The 22,852-nt window shown below is 37.6% G+C and overlaps 1 protein-coding gene across 1 annotated transcript; it reads left to right on the top strand.

Moving 5' to 3' along the window:
* Positions 1-3,116: 3,116 nt before the first annotated feature.
* On the top strand, positions 3,117-16,877 carry LOC134326732 (uncharacterized). The gene is made up of 12 exons (XM_063008907.1): positions 3,117-3,174; positions 7,513-7,707; positions 10,406-10,493; positions 10,571-10,737; positions 11,444-11,521; positions 11,947-12,015; positions 12,155-12,211; positions 12,352-12,414; positions 12,532-12,588; positions 12,691-12,914; positions 14,660-14,819; positions 16,712-16,877. Exons 2-12 carry the CDS (start codon positions 7,515-7,517, stop codon positions 16,822-16,824), a joined length of 1,269 nt encoding a protein of 422 aa, XP_062864977.1. The 5' UTR covers positions 3,117-3,174; positions 7,513-7,514; the 3' UTR covers positions 16,825-16,877.
* Positions 16,878-22,852: the final 5,975 nt, after the last annotated feature.

Raw genomic sequence — 22,852 nt, 5'->3', positions numbered from 1 at the left:
TCTGTGCATTAACACAGCTTAGTGAATTATCCCATACTAAATTAGTCAATTTAGGGAACATTAACAAATAAGGCTAGTATACTGAATAAAGTATGCAACACATTAACCACAAACAGCCTATTTATTATGCTGTAGGCATTGTGATTCTCTTGACTATCACCTTATGTTGCAACTCATCTGATTTTAAATTAATAACAAAGGAAAAAGAAAAAGTTAGTGAGACTGAAAATACAAGGCGAGTTAAACGTCTTAAACAATTGATCATAATAGGCTTTATGGGAAGCTCATGCTCAGTACAAAAATATTGTACTACCGTATAAAAGTAACATTTAAAAAATAAAAAAGTTACTCTTTTACTATATTAAATGTAAGTTATACTTAAGCAATCTTGATGGTGTATATTAATAACCTACTGTAGGAGCACTGGGTGCTGCATGGTGAAGGAGCAGTGATGCCACAGTGATGCTACAGAGTGCCAAGTGGACCATGGCTAGATTAAAATTCAACATTTGCTGTGGCTGCAATTTCATTCAAGGTCAACACCCATTCCATTTCAAGTTATGTCAATCCATTTACCTTCAGTTTTAGAAAACCAAAAACCTCTGTGAACACACCAGGCCCAGTTCTAACACCCTGCATCCATCTTTGCAGGGCTCTTATTCTTGGTAGAGGAACCCTGCACTACCTGCAGGGTCTTGTAACCTGTCGGACCAGCAACAAAGTGATTGATCTATTTCATCCCTTTTGTGTTTAGTCTGACTAATGCCTCAATTTGGTCATTTTGAAAAAGTGGTCTTTAAATGATTTGTCCCCAATTCACTTTGTTTGAGAGCAGCATTATCGTTCTTTATTATTTTAGTGCTGCTTTTGCTTTTTTTCTTGTCTATATTTTTTTCACAGATCCCAATGACCTTTCCCTATTCCTTACTTTAAATAAATCAAACTTTAAGCTTCCCAGTGCTGTGGTTTTTGTTTGTAAAATGTGCAAATGCAGTGTTTGAATAGGATTACCTCATTTTTGTTGGTGTAATCTCTGGTAATGTTAAGATGTGTGTCAGTCACTCTGAGCGACAGGAGCATCTCCAGGCAGCACAACAAACCATGGTGGAGACTATATGCAGGACAACGCAGAGGAAAGAGCACAGACAAACTGTTTAAGTTCATGAGACATTCATTTAATGAATTTATGATGAATGGTAAATAAGTGCATAGTAAAAACAAGGACAAGGCACATGTGTGTGTGTGTGTGCACAGATATATAAATGTGTTTTAATGTGTCATGTCCTGTCTAGACATGAGGCGTTTGAATGTTTCCCTTTTAATAGCAGATTTCTGCACCTGCAAGTCAATTTTGGCTTCTTCTCCTTCTGTTGTATTTAAAAGTCAAAGTTTACACTAGTCAGTAAGTTAAGATTACACAGACCCTCAGTTAAATATATCAATAAAAATTAGGATATGACTTCTTTTGACAACCATACCAAGTTTAAGAACATAAAGGTGCACTCACACTAGGCGCTGTTGCCTTGTACAATACCAGAGAATGATTGTACTCCCTTTTCCCCTGTGCACACTGCTATGTTCTGGGCCCGAGCACACTTGTGTCTTCACTATGCAACTGTTTTGTTGGAGAAAGGTATGTTTGCTACGACAGCATATTAGGGCCACTGCTAAATACATGAATAAATACTCTTTAACCAAGGTAACTCTTTTCTTTAAAAAAATGCATACTGATGTAACTATGTAAACATGTTGATGTGCTATATAAATATTGTTAATCAATGTATTTATTAACTATTGATGACCAAAACTCACTGTTTTGTCTGTGTATAGAGTCCACATGAATCTATTGACCACCAAGCGTACTGAACTGCCTTCGATGCGTCTCACTCAACACATCTATGCTTGCAGGCTTGTCACGTGTCACTTTGTTCCCTAATTTTGGTTCAACTGCAAATACATATGACCAGTATAAAAGCAAACCAGGACCCAATGTATTTGTTTCGTGTTAAATATAGCGTCATCCCCTGTAGCAAGTAAAAGTTTCTCCTCCTGATCAAATGCAATGAAGCATACCTTGGTCTAGCTGCTCTAAATCCTACATATACACCTAATAGGGACAAAAGTATTTGGACACCTACATATTACACCTACAGGAGAATTCATGACATCCCACTGTGAAGGCTTTCTACAAGATTTGAGTGTGTCTGTGGGAATTATTGTCCATTTATCCATAAGAGCATTTGTGAGGTCAGGAAGTGATGGACAAGAAGACATGGCTCACAATCTCCATTCTCCATTTCCCCCCAAAGGTGTTCGATGGGGTTGTGGTCAGAGCTCTGTGTGGACCGATCACGTTCTTCCAGACCAAACTCACCCAACCATGCCTTTATGAACCTTTCTTTGGGTCCTGTCCACTGGGTCATGTACAAACAGAAAAGAGCCTTCTCCAAACAGTTCCCACAAAGTTGAAACCAAATAACTGTCCAAAATGACTTGGTGTAATGAAGCATTAAGAATTCTCATTCCCAGGCCTAGACCAAGCCCTGAAAAACCCCATAACATTATCCCTCCTCCACCAAACTGGGTTGACACTGTGCACTCATTCTCCTGGCATTCACTAGGTGTTTGATTTTATATACCTGTGGCAATGGGACTGAACAAACCCCCTAAATTTAGTGATTAAGAAGTGTGTCCCAATACTTTTGTCCATATAGTGTATCAAATCAAGCACTTAGTGAATGCCCATACAGAGCTCTGACCTCAACCCCCTCAAACACTGCTGGGATAAACTAGAATGAAGATTGTGAGCCAGGTCCTCTCATCCAACATCACTGTCTGATCTCACAGATGCTATATGAACTGATACATTTCCCACAGACACACTCTTGTAGAAAGCCTTCCCAGAAGAATGGGAGCTGTTATAGCTGCAGAGGGGAACAGACTATATATAAATGTCTATGGATTTAGAATGGGGTGTTATAAAAGAATACTTTTGTCCATACAGTGTAGCTGATGATATTTACTAGACTGAACACCCTGAGGAGGGCGGCGGGAAAGTGTGAAAGTGACTGCACGCGCTAGCAGTCTCGCGCAGTTTGAGGGTATAAAAAGCCGTTTTTAACCCTCAGTTCGTTATTTCTGGCTTTAAGGAGTTTACCAGAGCAGAGTTTAGAGGTAAGAAATAAATACAATAAAACTCAAGATATGAAAAATTAATGTTATAATGGGTGACAAAACAATATAATATACCGGTATATTAATCAGAATCAAATAAATCTTTTTAGATTAACCAGGTTAACTTGAGTTAGCTTTGAGGCTAACACAGATGGATTGTTGTGGTAAATAAAATACCAAACAATATTTTTCATTTTCAGTTTGAGAGGAACAACATTATTAAACGTTTAATATTTTATTAATTCTCGAAATATATCATTCAGAGGAGTCGATTCCTCTACACCGATCGCCAGAGGAGTCGATTCCTCTACGCCGTGCCGTGGTTAACACTGAGTCGACTCAGAGTCGTGATTTATTAGTTGACCATCGAGCACCAACAAAACGGAACACTGTAAATTATCTTAAGCTCTAAGATGTTCAGTAGTAAAACATTAGGCACAGTTTAAACACACACTTTAAACTAAATGTCCAACGTGTCTGACTCCAACAGGCTAAACAGCTGGGCTGCTCACGTTCAGCACAATATCACTGACATATACTGGACAATTACCATTTAAACAAGAACTTAACACATGACCGACATTTCTTAAAGCTTAATTACATGCCACTACTGATAACAGAGGAGGAAAAATCCACGAGCATCCCCCGTTCTGCTCCCACACGTGGACTAACTGTTTACAGCTCACTGCAGACAAGAAGCGCCTACTTTCAGAGAAAGATCTGACTGACATCCAGAACCACCAATCACCAAATTACGCCGATCGGACCAGCGAGCTGAGGGCGGGACTAAATTGATGTCCCATATGCAAATTAAATATGTAAATAATATAAAATGTTCAAATATTTTTTTACATTTTAATATATATTGTATTTTGTGATTTAATTAAAAGGGTAAAAAAAATTGAGATGCAATATTGTTATGTGCAGTGCGCTCTGGCCAGGGATTCGCTTACAACTCTGGGTCAGAAGAAGTGATTGACACTTCTGCAAACCAATAGCAGGGACTTGGAGGAAGACAAAGAGAGGCGATTAGCCAAGATCACTCACACTTAGTGAGCTTTGGTGAGGAAGAGCGCGTCAATCAGTAACAGATGCGCTGGAGCTTAGAAAACATGCGCGCCTATATCTGAAGAAGCGCTGTGGAATCCCATCTGGGCAAAACCTCTTACAATAAATCTACGTTTACTTGTTCATCACAGATAAAACAAATCAAATCTTTATGTTTTGTTAGAGACTATTTAAAATGTTTTGGGAACACATTGCCTACATTCAGAAAATGCTCCAGAATAATTTAATGGATTGGCCCAAGTGAATAAAATAATTATGACTAGTATGTTATCCACAACAGTTAAATACACATTGTCCACCCTAAATATAACAGACACGTCTTTCTTTTTCTCACTTTTTAGGGGGGCTACAGGTCTAACCACACCCACGTCTGCCATCAATCCCATTACAACAAACAAAACTTACAAACTGAAGAAGTTTATTGAAATAGTGTTTTAGGGTCAGTTAGGGTCAAAATAAAAGATATCAAGAAAGACATAATATTTTGTGATTAAGCTCTACTTCAAGATTATCAAAATATTTAATACTAAAATCATATTTATGATGGTGACCAAAACATGTAAAGTTTAAAATCGTAATGAGATCAAAGTCATAATTATTTTGAGATTAAAGTTGTAATAGTTTGAGAATAAATGTGTAATATTTAGAGCATCATTGGACTACCAGAATCCAAATTCTAAGCGTAAAAACACATGACCATCTTTAGGGCTGCATTGGGGTTTTCTGATAATATTACTAACACTTTCCTCGGTCAGGTTTGTGATTAAACATCAGTAAATGATGTGTAATTTATTTTAGAATCCAGTTCTTTTGCGGATTCAATACCTGAGCCTTTTAGTAGAATGTTTCCGTGTGCCTCACACACTACCATAAAATGCTGTTGGGTAGTCCACAGTGATTTCACATTCTCAAAATTTTAAGTTTAATCTTAAAATAATTATTTTAATCTTGAAATATTATGACTCTGTTCTTGAAATACTTGAGTTATAACTTAAATAGTGAAGTTCTACAATTATGTTCTACAGTAACGGAGCATGACATAAGTAATACTATAGTTTTTGTTATAATTAATATATTTCTCTTAAAACAGATTTCCAATTCTGTGATTATCCTGTGAAGTTTTTCATCTGCATCCAGTAAGTAACCATTGTCAAGATGGAACAGAAGACTGTTTAAAACATTTATTTTATGTTTCATGTTTGGTCTTTTTAAATTCTCAGTATGGCTTTCAAAACACCCTCATATTGGAAAATAAGAAGAAAATCCAAAGCCAGAGTTAATGAACAATTAATTTCTGTCTATGTAAATGAACTGGGCTGTGGGAGTCCATATCAAAGGCAGGAACAAAATACTGAGGAAATTGAAGACTGTTTGTCCAATGAGGACAACGAGGAATTTTTTGATGCCTTTGAACTCACATAAACAGAATCAGACACAGACTCAGATTCAGAAGTCCAAGCCTCTCTGCATAGTAGACTGGCATCATGGGCTGTTGAGCAAAATGTTACACATTCTGCTTTAAACAGTCTCCTAAAGATCCTGGCAGATTACCACCCAAAACTCCCTCATGATGCAAGAACATTGCTTGGAACTGTTCGTTCTACAAAAATGACCTGCAAAGATATTGCTGGGGGACAGTATTACCATTTTGGTGTGCTTGAAGCTATTACACATCTCTTAGAAGAACACAAGCATGTCATAAAAGAAACACACCTTCTGAACCTCCAGGTCAATATTGATGGTTTACCTTTATTCAAGAGTTCCACCACACAGTTTTGGCCAATTCTAGGAATTATTGAAAATCTTCCAAAACATGACCCAGTCATAATAGGTTTGTTTTGTGGCAACCAAAAACCAGGATCCCTGGATGCCTTCCTAGAAGATTTTGTGTCAGACATTTCTAATCTGGAAAAAGGATTTAATTACAAAGGAGATTTCCTGTACTTAAGGCTGTGCACAGTAGTTTGTGATGCTCCGGCATGTGCCTTTGTGAAAAACATAAAAGGTCACTCTGGCTATAGTGGCTGTGGGAAATGTACCCAAGAGGGGAAGTATATTGAGAATCGAGTTGTTTTTCCTGAAATTGATGCTTTACTGAGAACAGATGAGTCATTCAGTGCTCAAATAGATGAAGAACATCATCATGGTCCCACACCACTGCAAAGAACATCACTGAAAATGGTAACAGGCTTTCCATTAGACTATATGCACCTTGTGTGCCTTGGTGTTATGCGCAGGCTCCTTTTGTTGTGGCTACGGGGTCCTTTGTCCTGCAGACTGCCTGCCTCTACTGTTGACAACCTTTCAAGCAGACTTCAGCAAATCCATAAAAATGTTCCCTTGGAATTCTCGCGACAACCAAGGTCTGTAAGAGAGTTAGACAGGTGGAAAGCTACTGAGTTCCGGCAGTTTTTGTTGTACAGTGGGCCTGATCTTTTAAATAGCACACTCATTACAACAGCATACCAAAACTTTCTTCTACTTTTTGTGGGAGTGTTCATTTTATCCAGCAAACAGCTACTCCGAGACCATCTTGAGTATGCTAATGACATTTTGGTTTTATTTGTGAAACACTTTCAAGAGCTCTATGGGGAAAAGTTCATGTCTTACAATGTACACAACCTTGTTCACTTGGCACAAGATGTAAAAATACATGGTGCACTCGATAATTTCAGTGCATTTAAATTTGAATCTTTCCTTCACCAGATTAAAAAGCTAATTAGAAAACCTGGCTTCCCACTCAGTCAGGTCATTAGAAGACTGTCAGAGAGGCCCAAAAAACTGAATCGAAATAGGAAAAGAATGGGATTATACAAAGTTCATGCATGTGGTCCACTTCCCAGGTCCATCCAAACAGCCAGTCAGTATCGCGAACTGAGGACACAGAGTTTCTCATTGAGATTAGATGAAGCCAACAGCTTTATTTACATCAACAACAAAGTTGCCAGAGTGAAAAATATTTTCTCCCATGGAAATGAGGTCTACATTGCATACTGCTGTTTTCTCGAACAGGAATCATTCTTCGAATACCCTCTTTCCTCAGCCACACTTGGCATCTACTTAATAGACTTAATAGGTCTCAGGGGCCACTGAATATTGCAAATTTGTATCTTTTCCCCTTCTGCATACCAGTTCATGAGAAATTTGCTACCAGAACCTCCCTTTTCATCCCCACTGAGTTTTTTTACATTTTCTTCTTCATAATCAAGTTTTTTTTTTTTGTATAGTTTTCATGACATATGAGTAGCATGATAGATCCCTGTATGATAGGAATGTACCTACTGGTTGAATTTGTGGATGAGGGAACAACAAGCCCGGTGGCAGCAGAGTGGTACCATGAGGGCATATCATGGTGGCCTCCATACACAGACAAAGCCAAACTTCTAAAGAGTATCCGAGGCAGTGAGGTCCCAAATGTGAGCAGAGGATGGACACAGCACCAAGCTCGTATCCTTTACAGCTCAGGTAATCTAAAATGTATAAGAATATTGATTAGATAAACATTATCTATATTATGTACATTATACAGTACAGACCAAAAGTTTGGACACACCCTTCTCATTCAAAGAGTTCATGACTTATTTTCATGACTATGAAAATTGTAGATTCACACCGAAGGCATCAAAACTATGAATTAACACATGTGGAATTATATACTTAACAAAAAAGTGTGAAACAACTGAAAATATGTTTTATATTCTCGGTTCTTCAAAGTAGCCACCTGTTGCTTTGATTACTGCTTCGCACACTCTTGGCATTCTCTTGATGAGCTTTAAGAGGTAGTCACCTGAAATAGTTTTCACTTCTCAGGTGTCCCCTGTCAGGTTTAATAAGTGGGATTTCTTGCCTTATAAATGGGGTTGGGACCATCAGTTGTGTTGTGCAGAAGTCAGGTGGATACACAGCTGATAGTCCTACTGAATAGACTGTTAGAATTTGTATTATTGCAAGAAAAAAAGCAGCTAAGTAAAGAAAAATGAGTGGCCATCATTACTTTAAGAACTGAAGATCAGTCAGTCTGAAAAATTGGGAAAATTTTGAAAGTGTCCCCAAGTGCAGTCGCAAAAACCATCAAGCGCTACAAAGAAACTGGCTTACATGAGGACCGCCCCAGGAAAGGACGACCAAGAGTCACCTCTGCTGCGGAGGATAAGCTCATACGAGTCACCAGCCTCAGAAATCGCAGGTTAACAGCAGCTCAGATTAGAGACCAGGTAAATGCCACACAGAGTTGTAGCAGCAGACACATCTCTAGAACAACGGTTAAGAGGAGACTGTGTGCATCAGGCCTTCATGGTAAAATAGCTGTTAGGAAACCTCTGCTAAGGACAGGCAACAAGCAGAAGAGACTTGTTTGGGCTAAAGAACAAATGGACATTAGACCAGTGAAAATCTGTGCTTTGGTCTGATCAGTCCAAATTTGAGATCTTTGGTTCCAACCACCGTGTCTTTGTGCGGCGCAGAAGAGGTGGACGGATGTACTCTACTGCAAAGCAGTAATCAAAGCAAAAGGTGGCTACTATAATATAAAACATATTTTCAGTTGTTTCACACTTTTGTTAAGTATATAATTCCACATGTGTTCATTCATAGTTTTGATGCCTTCAGTGTGAATCTACCATTTTCATAGTCATGAAAAAAAAGAACAATCTTTGAATGAGAAGGTGTGTCCAAACTTTTGGTCTGTACTGTATGTACAGTCATGTGAAAAAGTAAGTACACCCTCTTTGAATTCTATGGTTTTGTGTATTCAGACATAATAAAAACCATCTATTTCTTATCAGGTCTTAAAATTATATAAATACAGTCTCAGATAAACAATAATGCATAATAAATTACACTCATTCATTCATTTGTATAAAAACACTAGACAAAATAGAAAAAGCAGTATGTGAAAAAATAAGTACACCCCATGAATGAATAGCATGTAGAATCTCATTTATTAGTAATAAGTTGTAGTAATGGTTTTCTGTATGACTTTATCAGTCTCTAACATCGTTCTGGAGGAATTTTACTCCACTCTTCTTTACAACATTACTTCAGTTCACTGAGGTTTGTGTCCATTCATTTGTAAATGATCTCAAATTTAACTCTAGAATACTTTGGTTTCAAGAGGAGTTCATGGTCGACTCAACGGCTGTAATCTGTCCAGATCCTGTGACTGTAACACAAACCCCTAATCGTCACCCCTTCACCACCATGATTGACAGTTTGTATGGGGTGTTTGTGCTGATATGCTGTGTTTGTTTTTTTGTCAGATGTGCCGTTGTGAATTTTGGCCAAATATCTCAATTTTGGTTTCGTCTGTCCACAGGACATTGTTCCAGAAATCTTGTGGTTTATTTCAGATGCAACTTTGCAAACTTAATCTGTTTTGTCATGTTCATTTTAAAGAGAGAACATTTTCTTTTAGAAACCCTTCCAGCAGGCCAAACTTGTTCAGTCTTTTTGTTTTAGTTGAAGTCATTAAATTGAACATTTAACATGCTAACCGAAGCCTGTAGAGTCTTAGATGAAGCTCTTGGATGTTTTGCAATTTCTCAGAGCATTGCACAGTCTGAGCTCGTGGTGAACTTGCAGGGACGTCTACTACTGGGAAGCTGCCTTGAATGTTTTCCACTTGTAAATGATCTTTCTTACTGTAGAACAATGAACTTCAGATTTGGAAATGGCTTTATAACCCTTCCCAGAATAATCAGCAGGAACAATTCTTTGTCTAAGATCATTGTTGATGTCTTTCCTACTTGGTATTGTGTTTACACACACCTGAATGGTCCAGACCACAATAAGTGCCAAAACTTCTGATTTTATAGACGTGATCACACTTACTAATCATCAGTTAATCAAGATCATTTGATTAGCAGAACCTGACTGATAAATACCCTCTTAATTCCTTTAGAAACAGTAAGGGTGTACTTATTTTTTCACACACTGCTTTTTGTATTTTGATCTAGTTTTTTATATAAATAATGAGATGGTGTAATTTGTTATGTGTTATTGTCTATCTGAGGTTGTATTTATATAATGGTAAGACCTGATGAAGAACAGATGATTTATATTATGTCCTGATACATAAAAACATAAAATTCAAAGAGGGTGTACTTACTTTTTCCCATGACTGTATATTATGCATTTAATTGTCTGCATGCAAAATATATTACAGATTGTTTGGACAAGGTCGTCCAGAAATGGAGAATATCCTGCGAGACCTCGGATTTAAATTCAGACAATGATTTCCCACGAAAACGAAAGTAATTTTATAACATGTCACACAACATTGTGTAGTACTTCATGAAGATTTCTATTTGATTTTTCTTTTACTTTTTAGACCTAAAAAGCCATTTGAATTTATTGAAAAGTCTCAAGCAAAATGGCATCCCAGCCCTCAAAAACAGAATCTCAAAATGAAAAAGAAAACAGTGCATTCCCTACCACCACCACCAATACCACCACCACCACCTGCTGACCATCGAAATCCTGGAACAAACAGAAGTAGTAAGTTTAGTGTATTTTTCTTCCCAAAAAAATAAAAATAAAAAAAGCAGTTCAAGATGTAACACTCTTTGCAACTTCAGCTGGACTAGATGGGTCTAAATGGCTGAAGGCTGAACAGATACATACATGCGCCTGGCATTTTTGTGACATCACCAAAAAACAAAAAACAAAAAAAACAAAACAAAAAAGACCCTCAGCCTTATTTTGATAAAATAATAATAAAAATACATTTTGAATCTTGTTTATATACTTATACCACCTTATAGGGCCCCTTAAATTTTAGGAAACACAATAGCTCAGAAGACTTAAATCTTTTCATTCCATTGCCTGAATAAAATATAGTTTGAAAGACTGGGAAAAGCCTGGCAAATCTTTAAAACACAACACTGGCTTTAAAGCTTATGATATTTCACATTTCCACAAGTATTACTGGGCGTTTATTAGAAATCTCATACTGAAGATTGTTAATATTCACTATAATTAGTTAGATACTGTTAAGAATGTGTTTGTTAAACTGTTTGAGGACTAAGCAGTGCAAAGCTAGTCGATAATAATATAACCAATGCCCAGAGAAAAATAAAATCTTTTTTTTTCAGTTCCATCATATTTATAGAAGCTTAGTATTTCAAACATCACGCATAAATGCATATTGAAAAAAGCAGGTTTTTAAAATGGACAGTGTACTTACCAAATTATGATTTTTTAGTGATGTCACAGGATGAGTGCTTCCAGACAAATGTTCAGGGATACTCGGATGAAACCTCCTTCCCAGAATCTAGACAAGGTAAAGTTCATTGAAAATGAAGAAATTAAATATATAAAAACATTACAACACTTTCCAAAAAAGTTGGGATGCTGGGCAACATATAAATAATAACAGAATACAATGATGTGCAAATTATTTACATTGTATTTTTAATTGAAAATAGTACCAAGAAAACATATAAAATGTTGAAACTGAGATATTATCCTACTAATTAATAAAACAAGTTTAACATATTTAAATAAATTCAATTAAGCAATGGAACAAAAATATTTCATGCTGTGGAAATGACTAGATTTAAGAGAGCTTACAGTATTTTTTTCCTTTTAACCTGTCCAACTAATAAAAGTTCTGAAGTGCAGTTTTAATTTCAGTCCACAATAAAACAAACTTAGAATAACAAATTTAAATTATGAATATAGTACATACCTATTTCTTTTTTTTAGTGATGTCAAAGGCCCAGTCCTATCAGGGAAGAATTCAGGATGCTTGGTTCACTGAACCAACACAGCAGAGTAAAATCACATTTGTCATATATGCTATTCATAGAAACCCCCTGCTTGATAAGTATTTATCAAAACAAATAGAGAAATATACATAACCTTACAAATTCATAAAAAGTTTAATCACCCATGCATAATTATTTGCTTTCAGTGATGTCACAAATCCAATTGCTCAGTCAAGATGGACAGTCCACCATCACAGAACAAAGTAAGGTTTCTCTACAGTCATTAACATTACAATTAACTAAAATGTTTCTTAATAATTTAATAGAAAATTTCACTATAGATCTTCAGCATGTTTAAGAAGACAAACTTAAATCTTACCAAGTGCTTACCTTTCTCCTTAAGTGACAGAAGACAATCAAAGTGTTGGTTTGGAAAGCCACTGTGACATTCTGTCAGCAGGACCAGGTAAGATAACAGCACTGCACAAATTACAGTGACTTTAAATTTGTGGTTAACCTCACTTATTATTGTTATACTTAAATACTTATGAGTAGACCAATATACTGTCCTTGGTGTTAATAGCTAACGCACCTAGAGTCCGTCTGCCTACAGGCCGACTAGTGCCGGGTCAATGCACACGTAAGTTTAAGTAAATTCTATTTGATAAAATTCTTAATTGTCTTATTTATTGATCTAATAAAGATGTGTGAATAACCATGATATTATTATGTGATTTCCCAGCAGCAGAGAGGGCCATCTTAGAGATGCTGGGGGAACTGCAGCTCCAGGTCCAGCATCTCACTTCTGTTATTACCCAAAGAGGCCCCTTTTTGGGTAACAGCAGCCTGAAGATGCCACCTGCACCAGCAGATAAAGAGGAAGAAGATGGACTTCCACTGGAAAGCATTCAGGCCTTGAATGACTTTGAAGTCCATCTTCAAAACAAGATCTTCAAGCAAAAATTGGTAATTTACTGTACCTTACACACACACACACACACTATATATATATATACAGTGTATCACAAAAGTGAGTACACCCCTCACATTTCTGCAGATATTTAAGTATATCTTTTCATGGGACAACACTGACAAAATGACACTTTGACACAATGAAAAGTAGTCTGTGTGCAGCTTATATAACAGTGTAAATGTATTCTTCCCTCAAAATAACTCAATATACAGCCATTAATGTCTAAACCACCGGCAACAAAAGTGAGTACACCCCTAAGAGACTACACCCCTAAATGTCCAAATTGAGCACTGCTTGTCATTTTCCTTCCAAAATGTCATGTGATTTGTTAGTGTTACTAGGTCTCAGGTGTGCATAGGGAGCAGGTGTGTTCAATTTAGTAGTACAGCTCTCACACTCTCTCATACTGGTCACTGAAAGTTCCATCATGGCACCTCATGGCAAAGAACTTTCTGAGGATCTTAAAAGACGAATTGTTGCGCTACATGAAGATGGCCAAGGCTACAAGAAGATTGCCAACACCCTGAAACTGAGCTGCAGCACAGTGGCCAAGATCATCCAGCGTTTTAAAAGAGCAGGGTCCACTCAGAAAAGACCTCGCGTTGGTCGTCCAAAGAAGCTGAGTGCACGTGCTCAGCGTCACATCCAACTGCTGTCTTTGAAAGATAGGCGCAGGAGTGCTGTCAGCATTGCTGCAGAGATTGAAAAGGTGGGGGGTCAGCCTGTCAGTGCTCAGACCATACGCCGCACACTACATCAAATTGGTCTGCATGGCTGTCACCCCAGAAGGAAGCCTCTTCTGAAGTTTCTACACAAGAAAGCCCACAAACAGTTTGCTGAAGACATGTCAACAAAGGACATGGATTACTGGAACCATGTCCTATGGTCTGATGAGACCAAGATTAATTTGTTTGGTTCAGATGGTCTCAAGCATGTGTGGCGGCAATCAGGTGAGGAGTACAAAGATAAGTGTGTCATGCCTACAGTCAAGCATGGTGGTGGGAATGCCATGGTCTGGGGCTGCATGAGTGCAGCAGGTGTTGGGGAGTTACATTTCATTGAGGGACACATGAACTCCAATATGTACTGTGAAATACTGAAGCAGAGCATGATCCCCTCCCTCCGGAAACTGGGTCGCAGGGCAGTGTTCCAGCATGATAATGACCCCAAACACACCTCTAAGACGACCACTGCTTTATTGAAGAGGCTGAGGGTAAAGGTGATGGACTGGCCAAGCATGTCTCCAGACCCAAACCCAATAGAACATCTTTGGGGCATCCTCAAGCGGAAGGTGGAGGAGCGCAAAGTCTCGAATTTCCGCCAGCTCCGTGATGTCATCATGGAGGAGTGGAAAAGCATTCCAGTGGCAACCTGTGAAGCTCTGGTAAACTCCATGCCCAGGAGAGTTAAGGCAGTTCTGGGAAATAATGGTGGCCACACAAAATATTGACACTTCAGGAACTTTCACTAAGGGGTGTACTCACTTTTGTTGCCGGTGGTTTAGACATTAATGGCTGTATATTGAGTTATTTTGAGGGAAGAATAAATTTACACTGTTATATAAGCTGCACACAGACTACTTTTCATTGTGTCAAAGTGTCATTTTGTCAGTGTTGTCCCATGAAAAGATATACTTAAATATCTGCAGAAATGTGAGGGGTGTACTCACTTTTGTGATACACTGTATATATTGTACATTGCATGTACATTACTTACCGAATATTTTTGTCAACTTCAGGTGTCAAAACTGTCACTGGTTGGGGGGCAAACACTTAAAAAAACAGTGTGGCGGATTTGTGGCAAAGTGTTTGCTCCTCAACTAGCTGTGCAGTTGAACTGGTGTGGCAGAGGAGAGAAAACGGCCATCAAAAACATACACCTGAAAGACACAATTGTCTGTAATTATAAACATTTTTGTCAACAATTTTTTGTTCTGTATATTGACTTAAGATATCTTGTTTGTGCACCTTCTAGTCCACTAGACCATAATCAGTAGTCATTTTCTAACCACAGGATCATTGCTGGATGGATATTTGTGTGATCTTCCATTGATTAACAGAGTACAGTAGTCTTTATATGGTGTATAGGCTGTAGTCTTTAATCCTAGATGAATGCCTTACCATTCTCATGTGGAATTGTTTAATATGCCAAAAATTCATTGCTCTATCAAAAGATGACAAGCTATTGCAGTCTAATGGCATTAACCCTCCTGTTGTCCTCGGGTCAAAATGACCCGCCACTGTGTTAAAACCCCCCCAAAAATCCACTAAATGCTATTTTTTTACCTTGAAATTTTATGACTTTTCCTAGATTGGCCCCAACAATAGAAAAAGTGAAATGTTGCTTTTATTCACATTTCCATGTGAGCTGTACAAAAAAAGGTACAAAGGTGGTCTTCGGGTCAAAATGACCCGTGAGGCAAATAGAGTTGAAATCAAGGTCACAGAGTTATTTACAACCCACAGAATGTTACAATGTTTTAGTTGTGTCTCAGATCAATCAGTAGCAGAAGTAATCAGGTGGTGTTCTCGCAGACTTCAGAAGACCACCTGTTTATTTCCAGAGGTTATAAAGGTGCTGCAGATAACAGGACCCAGAATTCTGTCTGTACTGAAGCCATGAGTGTGCGTTATAGCGTTGAAGAGGCTGTAGAGCTGATTTTCTCAGATGTCCAGCAAGACAACTCTGATTCAGAAGAGGAAGTGGAGCATGTATCCGAAGAAGAAGATGGGGAGGAATACAACCCAGAGCATGATGAATCATCTTCAGAAGAAGAAGAAAACCCTGAAGCTAAAAGAGAGACTTTCCTTTCAAAAAATGGCAAAATAACATGGTCCTCAGCAGCATATGACCAACACGGCAGGCATGCAGAACAAAACGTTGTGCTTGATGTGACAGAGGGACTGAGGGGTCACAATGTGACATGTGACAATTTCTTCACCTCTTATGAACTCGGACTGCAGCTCCTGAGAAAGGTCTTCTCCTCAAAGTTTGCCTTCACGCCCACCACCACTCCAGTTTCCTACCTCCCAAAGAAAAACAAGAATGTAGTTCTTCTGAGCACACTGCACGCAGATGGTGACATTAGCGATCGTGAGGACAGGAAGTCAATCATCATCCTAGACTACAACCGCAACAAAGGAGGTGTGGACAACCTAGATAAGGTGATTGGAACAGATAGCTGCAGAAGAATGACTGCCCGCTGGCCCCTGGTCATCTTCCACAACATCATTGATGTTTCCTCCTACAATGCCTTTGTGATTTGGAGGGAGATCAACCCGACCTGGATGTCTCGTAAGCAGAACAAGAGGAGGGTGTTCCTGGAGCAGCTAGGAAAGGCACTTGTAACTCCACTCATTGAAAGAAGGAAGCACGTCCCCCACACAGAAGCCTTAGCAGCAGTTGTGAAAGCTATTCAGAGTGCAGGAGCCCCTGATCAACCTGAGGATCCAGCTACCACAGCCACTTCCCCAGCTAGGGCAAGTAAGAGGAAGAGATGTCAGTTCTGCCCTCAAAAGAAGGACTGTAAAACACATACTGTGTGCTGCAGGTGTAAGAAATATTTCTGCAAAGGATGTGCACTTGTATACTGCCCTCCATGTGCTAATTAGTTGAATGGGTTGTTATATTTCATATTTTTGTATTGTACATTGTCTTAAATTGTTCACTGGAACAGTCATTGGGATGAATAAAATTTCATTTAATACAGCGAGACTATTTATTCTATTACTCATGTCTAATGTTACAGCTACATATACCTACTCTTTTTGTAATCCGATTTTTTTTTCAGTATCAGCAATGAGAAACCCGCTGCTCCCCACTCCAAATGAGGCTGAAGCTGAGAAGATAATTAAAGAGTGGCTTCGCCTTTCCAGTGACAGGCTCAGAAAAAGGCAGCGATAGTTTTTACATTTATTTTATGTTTTATATATATATAATAGTTTATGTATATATAAATACTTGTAAATATGTTCTGTTTTTTTAAAGTTAAGGCTAACTTAGTAGTATGTAAGTTATTATATATTTATATGTGTATGTTAAAATAAGAAACATTTTATATCAAATGTTTTACATAATTTTGCAATTTTTAAAAATGTTTAATTCCTAATAAAAGTTTATTGTTAAACCTTTCATAATTTGACCTCAGTTTTGCTAAAAGACAAAACACAAAATAAAAATAAAACATTAAAACAAGACATCGCGGAGACATCGGATGAAAGTCGTAGAAGGGGAAGCTGGACGTAGGTATGTCGGAAAATACGTCGCGGATACACCGGATCAGCGTCGTTTTAAGGGCGCTTTTTCATCAAAGCTACGTAGTGCCAATGTGCAAACGACATAAATACTATGTAACGCCAACCATTCTAAGTAGGGAGCAGCGACGTAGCAGCGACGTATTTGTGCTGTCTGGGTAATTATCACTGCACCATCTACACTAAACATGTTACTGTACCTCTAAACCATGTATTACGGTACCCAAAGCGTTAAAGAGGGTAAAACTGCTGTTTACAGTTTAATAAACATTATTTACCGCGTTCTGATGCACAAAATCCACTCAGTTCAAGAAGAGCATCGACTCTGTTATTAATGAAATACATTTCTGACATTTTTACTGGAGGAATTTGATGTGATCGGATCTCAAACTCATGTGAAGTGTCTGTTCGGTTGTTAATACCACTTTTTGAAGAGCAATAAAATAAACAAAACAAATTGTTATCAGGTGCCACCCCGACATCCATGAAGAACACTTACTCTAGTACTAATCTTGTGGTTTTGAGATAATTTTACTGTAGGAATTCAAAATCACTTTTTGCTGCCTGGTGCCACAGTAGCTTCAGTTTATAACAATACCAACAGCCCATTACAACAGTCTAAAGCAGGGGTGCACAACATACGGCCCGCGGGCCAGATCCGGCCCGGCAAAACTCTCGATCCGGCCCGCCAAATAAAGTGCTGATGCATTTTTAAATAAATGATGCTGTCACTTTAAATTCACCGGGTAATTCCGTGAACTTGCGACTGCAAAGTAAATGATGTAAATACAAGTTACCTCAGCGGTACCATGTGTTTGTCCAAACCAAGTACGAGTAAAAAAAGAAAAGTGGATCTCGAGCAGAGGAAATTTAACCCTGAATGGACATACAGGTATTTTCTCATGTCTGCTGTGCTTGCGACCACATTAATCAGCTGGTGTCAGAAAGATGCTGCAGTATCTCCCACTGACCAACACATTTCTTCTAACTACCTGATTTGATATAACTGTATTTAGTGCTGGGCGATTTTCACGATTAATTCGAATGAACGTTTTCACATGATGTTAGAAATGTGACAATCGCGATTGTTTACATACTTTATATTTTAATTAAAATACCAACATGTCATGAAGCAGAAACTGACCAGACGCTCGCGGAATATAAATCAGGGAAAGTTTAATATCAAAAGGGCAAAAACAGTGTACAAAATCCAAAACCAGAGGATAAACAGACAGGCAGGAAACGGAAGACAGCAAGGATTATACACGGTAATGGTTAGATTTAGAAATAAGGACACAAACACGATCGGCAAAACTTCACAACGAGACTCAAACAGAAGAGTTTAAATAAGATTCATGGAACCGAACACAGCTGAACTGAATCAAAACTCCGGAGACGGTGAGCGCGATCAGGATTGGCTGACCGGGGACATGTTATAGTCACGTGACAGTCCAGGGGCTCATGGAAATTGTAGTCCATATGGTTAGACGTGGAATGTGCCCCCTCCATCCACTCCCCAATCACAAGAGGACAAAATCAAAGCTGAGCTGAGTGTTTACTTGATGTCCCCCAGTGTAGATACTGATACAGACTCACTTATATGGTGGAAACAGGAAACAGGCTCGAGTTCCTTTTAAAAAACCTGTAAAGAACTGTTTGTGGTTTTGCACTTTTCTTATGCTGCACATTATTTAAAGTGAGTTGTTTGTGAGTTTTTTATATAAAGGATATAGCTAATTAAGATGTCTATTTTGTTCAAATTATTGTTAATTATTGTTATATTGTTATAAAGTTTGATTTCCTTGAAAGGATAATTATAGGTGGTGCTGTTACTATTTTTGCATTTCTGCCGTCTTTTAAATAAAAATTTTTCAATTGCATTATACAAAAACAAAAAAGAAATTGCAATCGAGACTCGATAATACACTTGAAAATAATCGAAATTTTTTTTTCCAATATCACCCAGCCCTAACTGTATTACAAATTCATGTGGACAGAACTGTAAAAATGAAATGTGTGGCCCTCTGGTTTAGGTGTTTATGTGAAATCGGCCCTTGGTATAAAGAAGTTGTGCACCCCTGCTCTAACCAATTGAGCTAATCCATTAAGTTTTTTTTTTTAAATCTTTGTACATAATTCTACACTAACTACATTCAACCAGCTGCATGGCAGCATAACAAACATTTGAGAGTCTGCACACTTTCAGTGAAGTAGTGATGGGAATTTCGGCTCCTTTTAGAGAGCCGGTTCTTTTGGCTCGGCTCACTAAAAAGAGCCGGCTCTTTCGGCTCCCAAGTGGCTCCTTAGATTTTTTTGTTGCTTAAATTCATTTATTACCAAATTACATGTAAAATGAATTACTAATGTAAAAAAAAAAAAAACATTGTATTAAATGTTTATTATTTAAATTGCTTTATTTATATACTCAACATGGAACAGAGTGCTCCAACAATAAATTATAAAATACAAAAACAAAGACCCATCTCAATTAGACAAAAAGATCTGATTGTGTATATTAATTGTACATTTGCATCTAGAGTGGGGCGGCACGGTGGCTAAGTGGTTGGCACTGTCACCTCACAGCAGGAAGGTCCTGGGTTCGATCCCCAGGTGGGGTGGTCCGGGTCCTTTCTGTGTGGAGTTTGCATGTCTTTCCCATGTCCATGTGTGTTTCCTCCGGGTGCTCCGGTTTCCTCCCACAGTCCAAAGACATGCAAGTGAGGTGAATGTTCCTGTCATGAATGTAACCAAAGTGTAAAACGTGACGTTAAAATCCTAATAAACAAAACAAAATAAACAAGCATCTAGAATGAAACAGCATAACATCAACGAAGCATCACTCACACTCAACAAAATATAAATGAAAATGTGCAAAACAAAAAGAAAATCCAGGTGACAGTATTATTTGTAAGTATTTAGTGAAGATTAGCATTCAGAAAAACCAAGGAGCTCATCTTTGATGGGTTGATCCTGTTTCTCCTTTCTGTTATGATCTGCCCTGTTAAAAAAGATTCTCTCTGAGGGGACAGATACACAGTCTATGTGCCATCACATGTAAACACAAACGCCACCATGTATCTTGACCAATCACGTGCGGTTTTGACAGAAAAGAAAATGGGAAAAAACGAATCGGCTCCCAGTCAGGAGCCGGATCCCGTCGTTCACTTTAAAGAGCCGACTCTTAGAGCCGGATCGTTCGCGACCGACCCATCACTACAGTGAAGATCTGCAGAAATGAGCGGCTCCTAAACTGAATTTGGTTGTTATTGCACCAGAAATGCAGCAGTTTCATGTTATTTTAATGATCCGAGATCTCAGTCCTACTTCAGACATCACTGTCTAGTCATTTATTATGTTCAGACTTTCTTAATACACATCTAAGAGGTTTTGTGGGTTCTTATATGTGTGTTCTGTTTAAACTATATATTTCTTAAAGTTCTTGACTGAGCTTAATGCCGCCAACCACTAACTGGAGCAGATACGACTCAGGTCCTAGGATTTGTACGTGTAGAAAGTGACAGTAAGTCTGTGTCTGTTTCTGTTACTTATTCTGAATTGTGTTTGTTTGTAAACTGTGAATTAGTTCTTAATCTGGTTGTGATGTTAGTGAATTAAACCTACATCACTCTGATGGTCTGACCGATGAGCTGTCTGTTCTGACTTGCTGCCTAAGCCCGGCTAGCTCAGTCGGTAGAGCATGAGACGCTTAATCTCAGGGTCATGGGTTCGAGCCCCACGTTGGGTGAGTAGCTTTGTTTAACATCTACGCAAACCAAAAGAACATTCTTCCAATTTGGACAGAACTGAAGGGCTGTCAGTGTAGAATCGGGTATGTGGGTATATGCACTGCACTTGGACATCAGTTGGTTAGAGCGTGGTGCTAATAACGCCAAGGTCGTGAGTTTGATCTCCGTACGTACACTTTTGGACTTAAACTAACGAACGAGTGAGCTTTCTCTAACTAGCAGGTCCGATTGACCTGGGCTTCAAACGTTGTCTCTGACAAGTGTGAGCTCTGTGTACTTTGGTCAGTAGAAGTAGTTTTATAGCTTTATAAAAACATTGTACTTACTTACTATTTCCATTCTTGCAGGAGTGTGGGTTTACCTTCCACTTCAATAGTGAGGTGTGTCCAGCCCTGCTACACAAACTGTCATTTTTGTCCCTGTTAAAAACTTTAGCTTAGTTAAAGCAAATAAAGACACATTTAAAATCTTTATCTTTAATTACAGATTTAAAGTTGCATAAAACAAATGTTTGTACAAATAATATAAAACCAAAGTACAAAATAAACATTTCACTTATTTTAATTATCTCACAATTCACTTCTCAGTTTTAAAGGTCAAAGGCAGCAACATCTTTTAGATCAGAACAGCTATTAACATAAAATATCACTAAAGAGGAAATCCTGAAGACAGCAATGTAAACCTTTCATTTAAATACAAGCTGCAGTAAAGTTACATAGTTGATCCATTGTAAAGAAAGAACCTCACATTTGGGTTGTTGTAATAACACAATGGTTAAACTGCACAACACAACAACCTTAAAACATTTTCACATGCATTCGGCCTTTTCTTTCCTGTATACCAAAAACTGTCACAAATCAGGTCTACAACACGTTACAAAAACACTTGGGACATTTTTATTTTTGCTTTCTTTATCTTGAAAGTTTACATTGTATTGAAACTAAAATAACCAAATAAGTAATTAACATTTATGTTCATTCATCATCTTAACACATATTACAAACTAATCAAGCTCATCAAATTTCAGACATTGTTCACGTAAACAAAAATCTCAAGTGGAAGCACAAGATTCATTTATTTATAGATGGTGCTGTTTATGGTTTTACACTTCAAAACATGAACAGTTTTCAAAAAAATAACAACAAACCCAACAGGAACATTTAATAATTAAAAAAATAAAATAATAATAATAATAATAGCAATAATAATAAGAATGTCACAAATCTGTACCCAAGCAACAAGCTGTAATTTATTTATTCATTAATTTATTTTGGTTTCAATACAACATCACATCAGCAAGAAAAAATGTGATTTGTAAGGTGTTGCAGGCAGCAAAGACGACTTTTCTGGTACATAGGAAAGAACAAATAAATATTACAAAATATTACCACCGATATCAGCAAGTAACTTTGTTTAACTGCCTTTGAAAATCAAAGGTCTCCTTGTTCTGAATTTATTATTAACTAAACTTAAAAAAGCCAAATTACAATCTTTACTGTTTAACTGACTTTTAAAGTGGAGTTTATAATCATGTGGAGATCATCATCCTCATCTAGTGGTGCTAGAATACATTACATCTTGTTCAATAGGTACAGATTTGTGACTTTATTATTATTATTATTAATGTATTTTTTATTCTTTTTAATAGTATTTGCATAATTTTATTTGCATTTTTCATACTGTCTCAACTTTTTCTGATTTGGGGAGTGTAATAGACTTGGGAAGAAAGAAGTTTAAGGTGTAAATGATCACATTTACCATTTTGTAATGTACAGAAATCTTCTCTTTTATGTTTTTAAATATTCAGTTTGTCTTTTATTTAATTTAGTTTTAATATTTGAATCCATTTAGATGATAAATATTCAAGAAAAGAAGAAATCAGGAAAGGGGGTAAATACTTTTTCACAGCACTGAATAAATGGTGGTTAATAA

The sequence above is a fragment of the Trichomycterus rosablanca genome, chromosome 14 (genome assembly GCF_030014385.1).
Source record: "Trichomycterus rosablanca isolate fTriRos1 chromosome 14, fTriRos1.hap1, whole genome shotgun sequence".
NCBI lineage: Eukaryota > Metazoa > Chordata > Actinopteri > Siluriformes > Trichomycteridae > Trichomycterus > Trichomycterus rosablanca.
This window is presented reverse-complemented; position numbering and strand designations above follow the sequence as displayed.

Bases quoted from the DNA above. Each gene is read 5' to 3' on its own strand.
- LOC134326732 (XM_063008907.1), top strand. From the start codon at position 7,515: ATGTACCTACTGGTTGAATTTGTGGATGAGGGAACAACAAGCCCGGTG. The intron at 10,738-11,443 runs GTAAGTTTAGTG...ATGATTTTTTAG, and splicing joins TCCTGGAACAAACAGAAGTA to TGATGTCACAGGATGAGTGC. The intron at 11,522-11,946 runs GTAAAGTTCATT...TCTTTTTTTTAG, and splicing joins CTTCCCAGAATCTAGACAAG to TGATGTCAAAGGCCCAGTCC.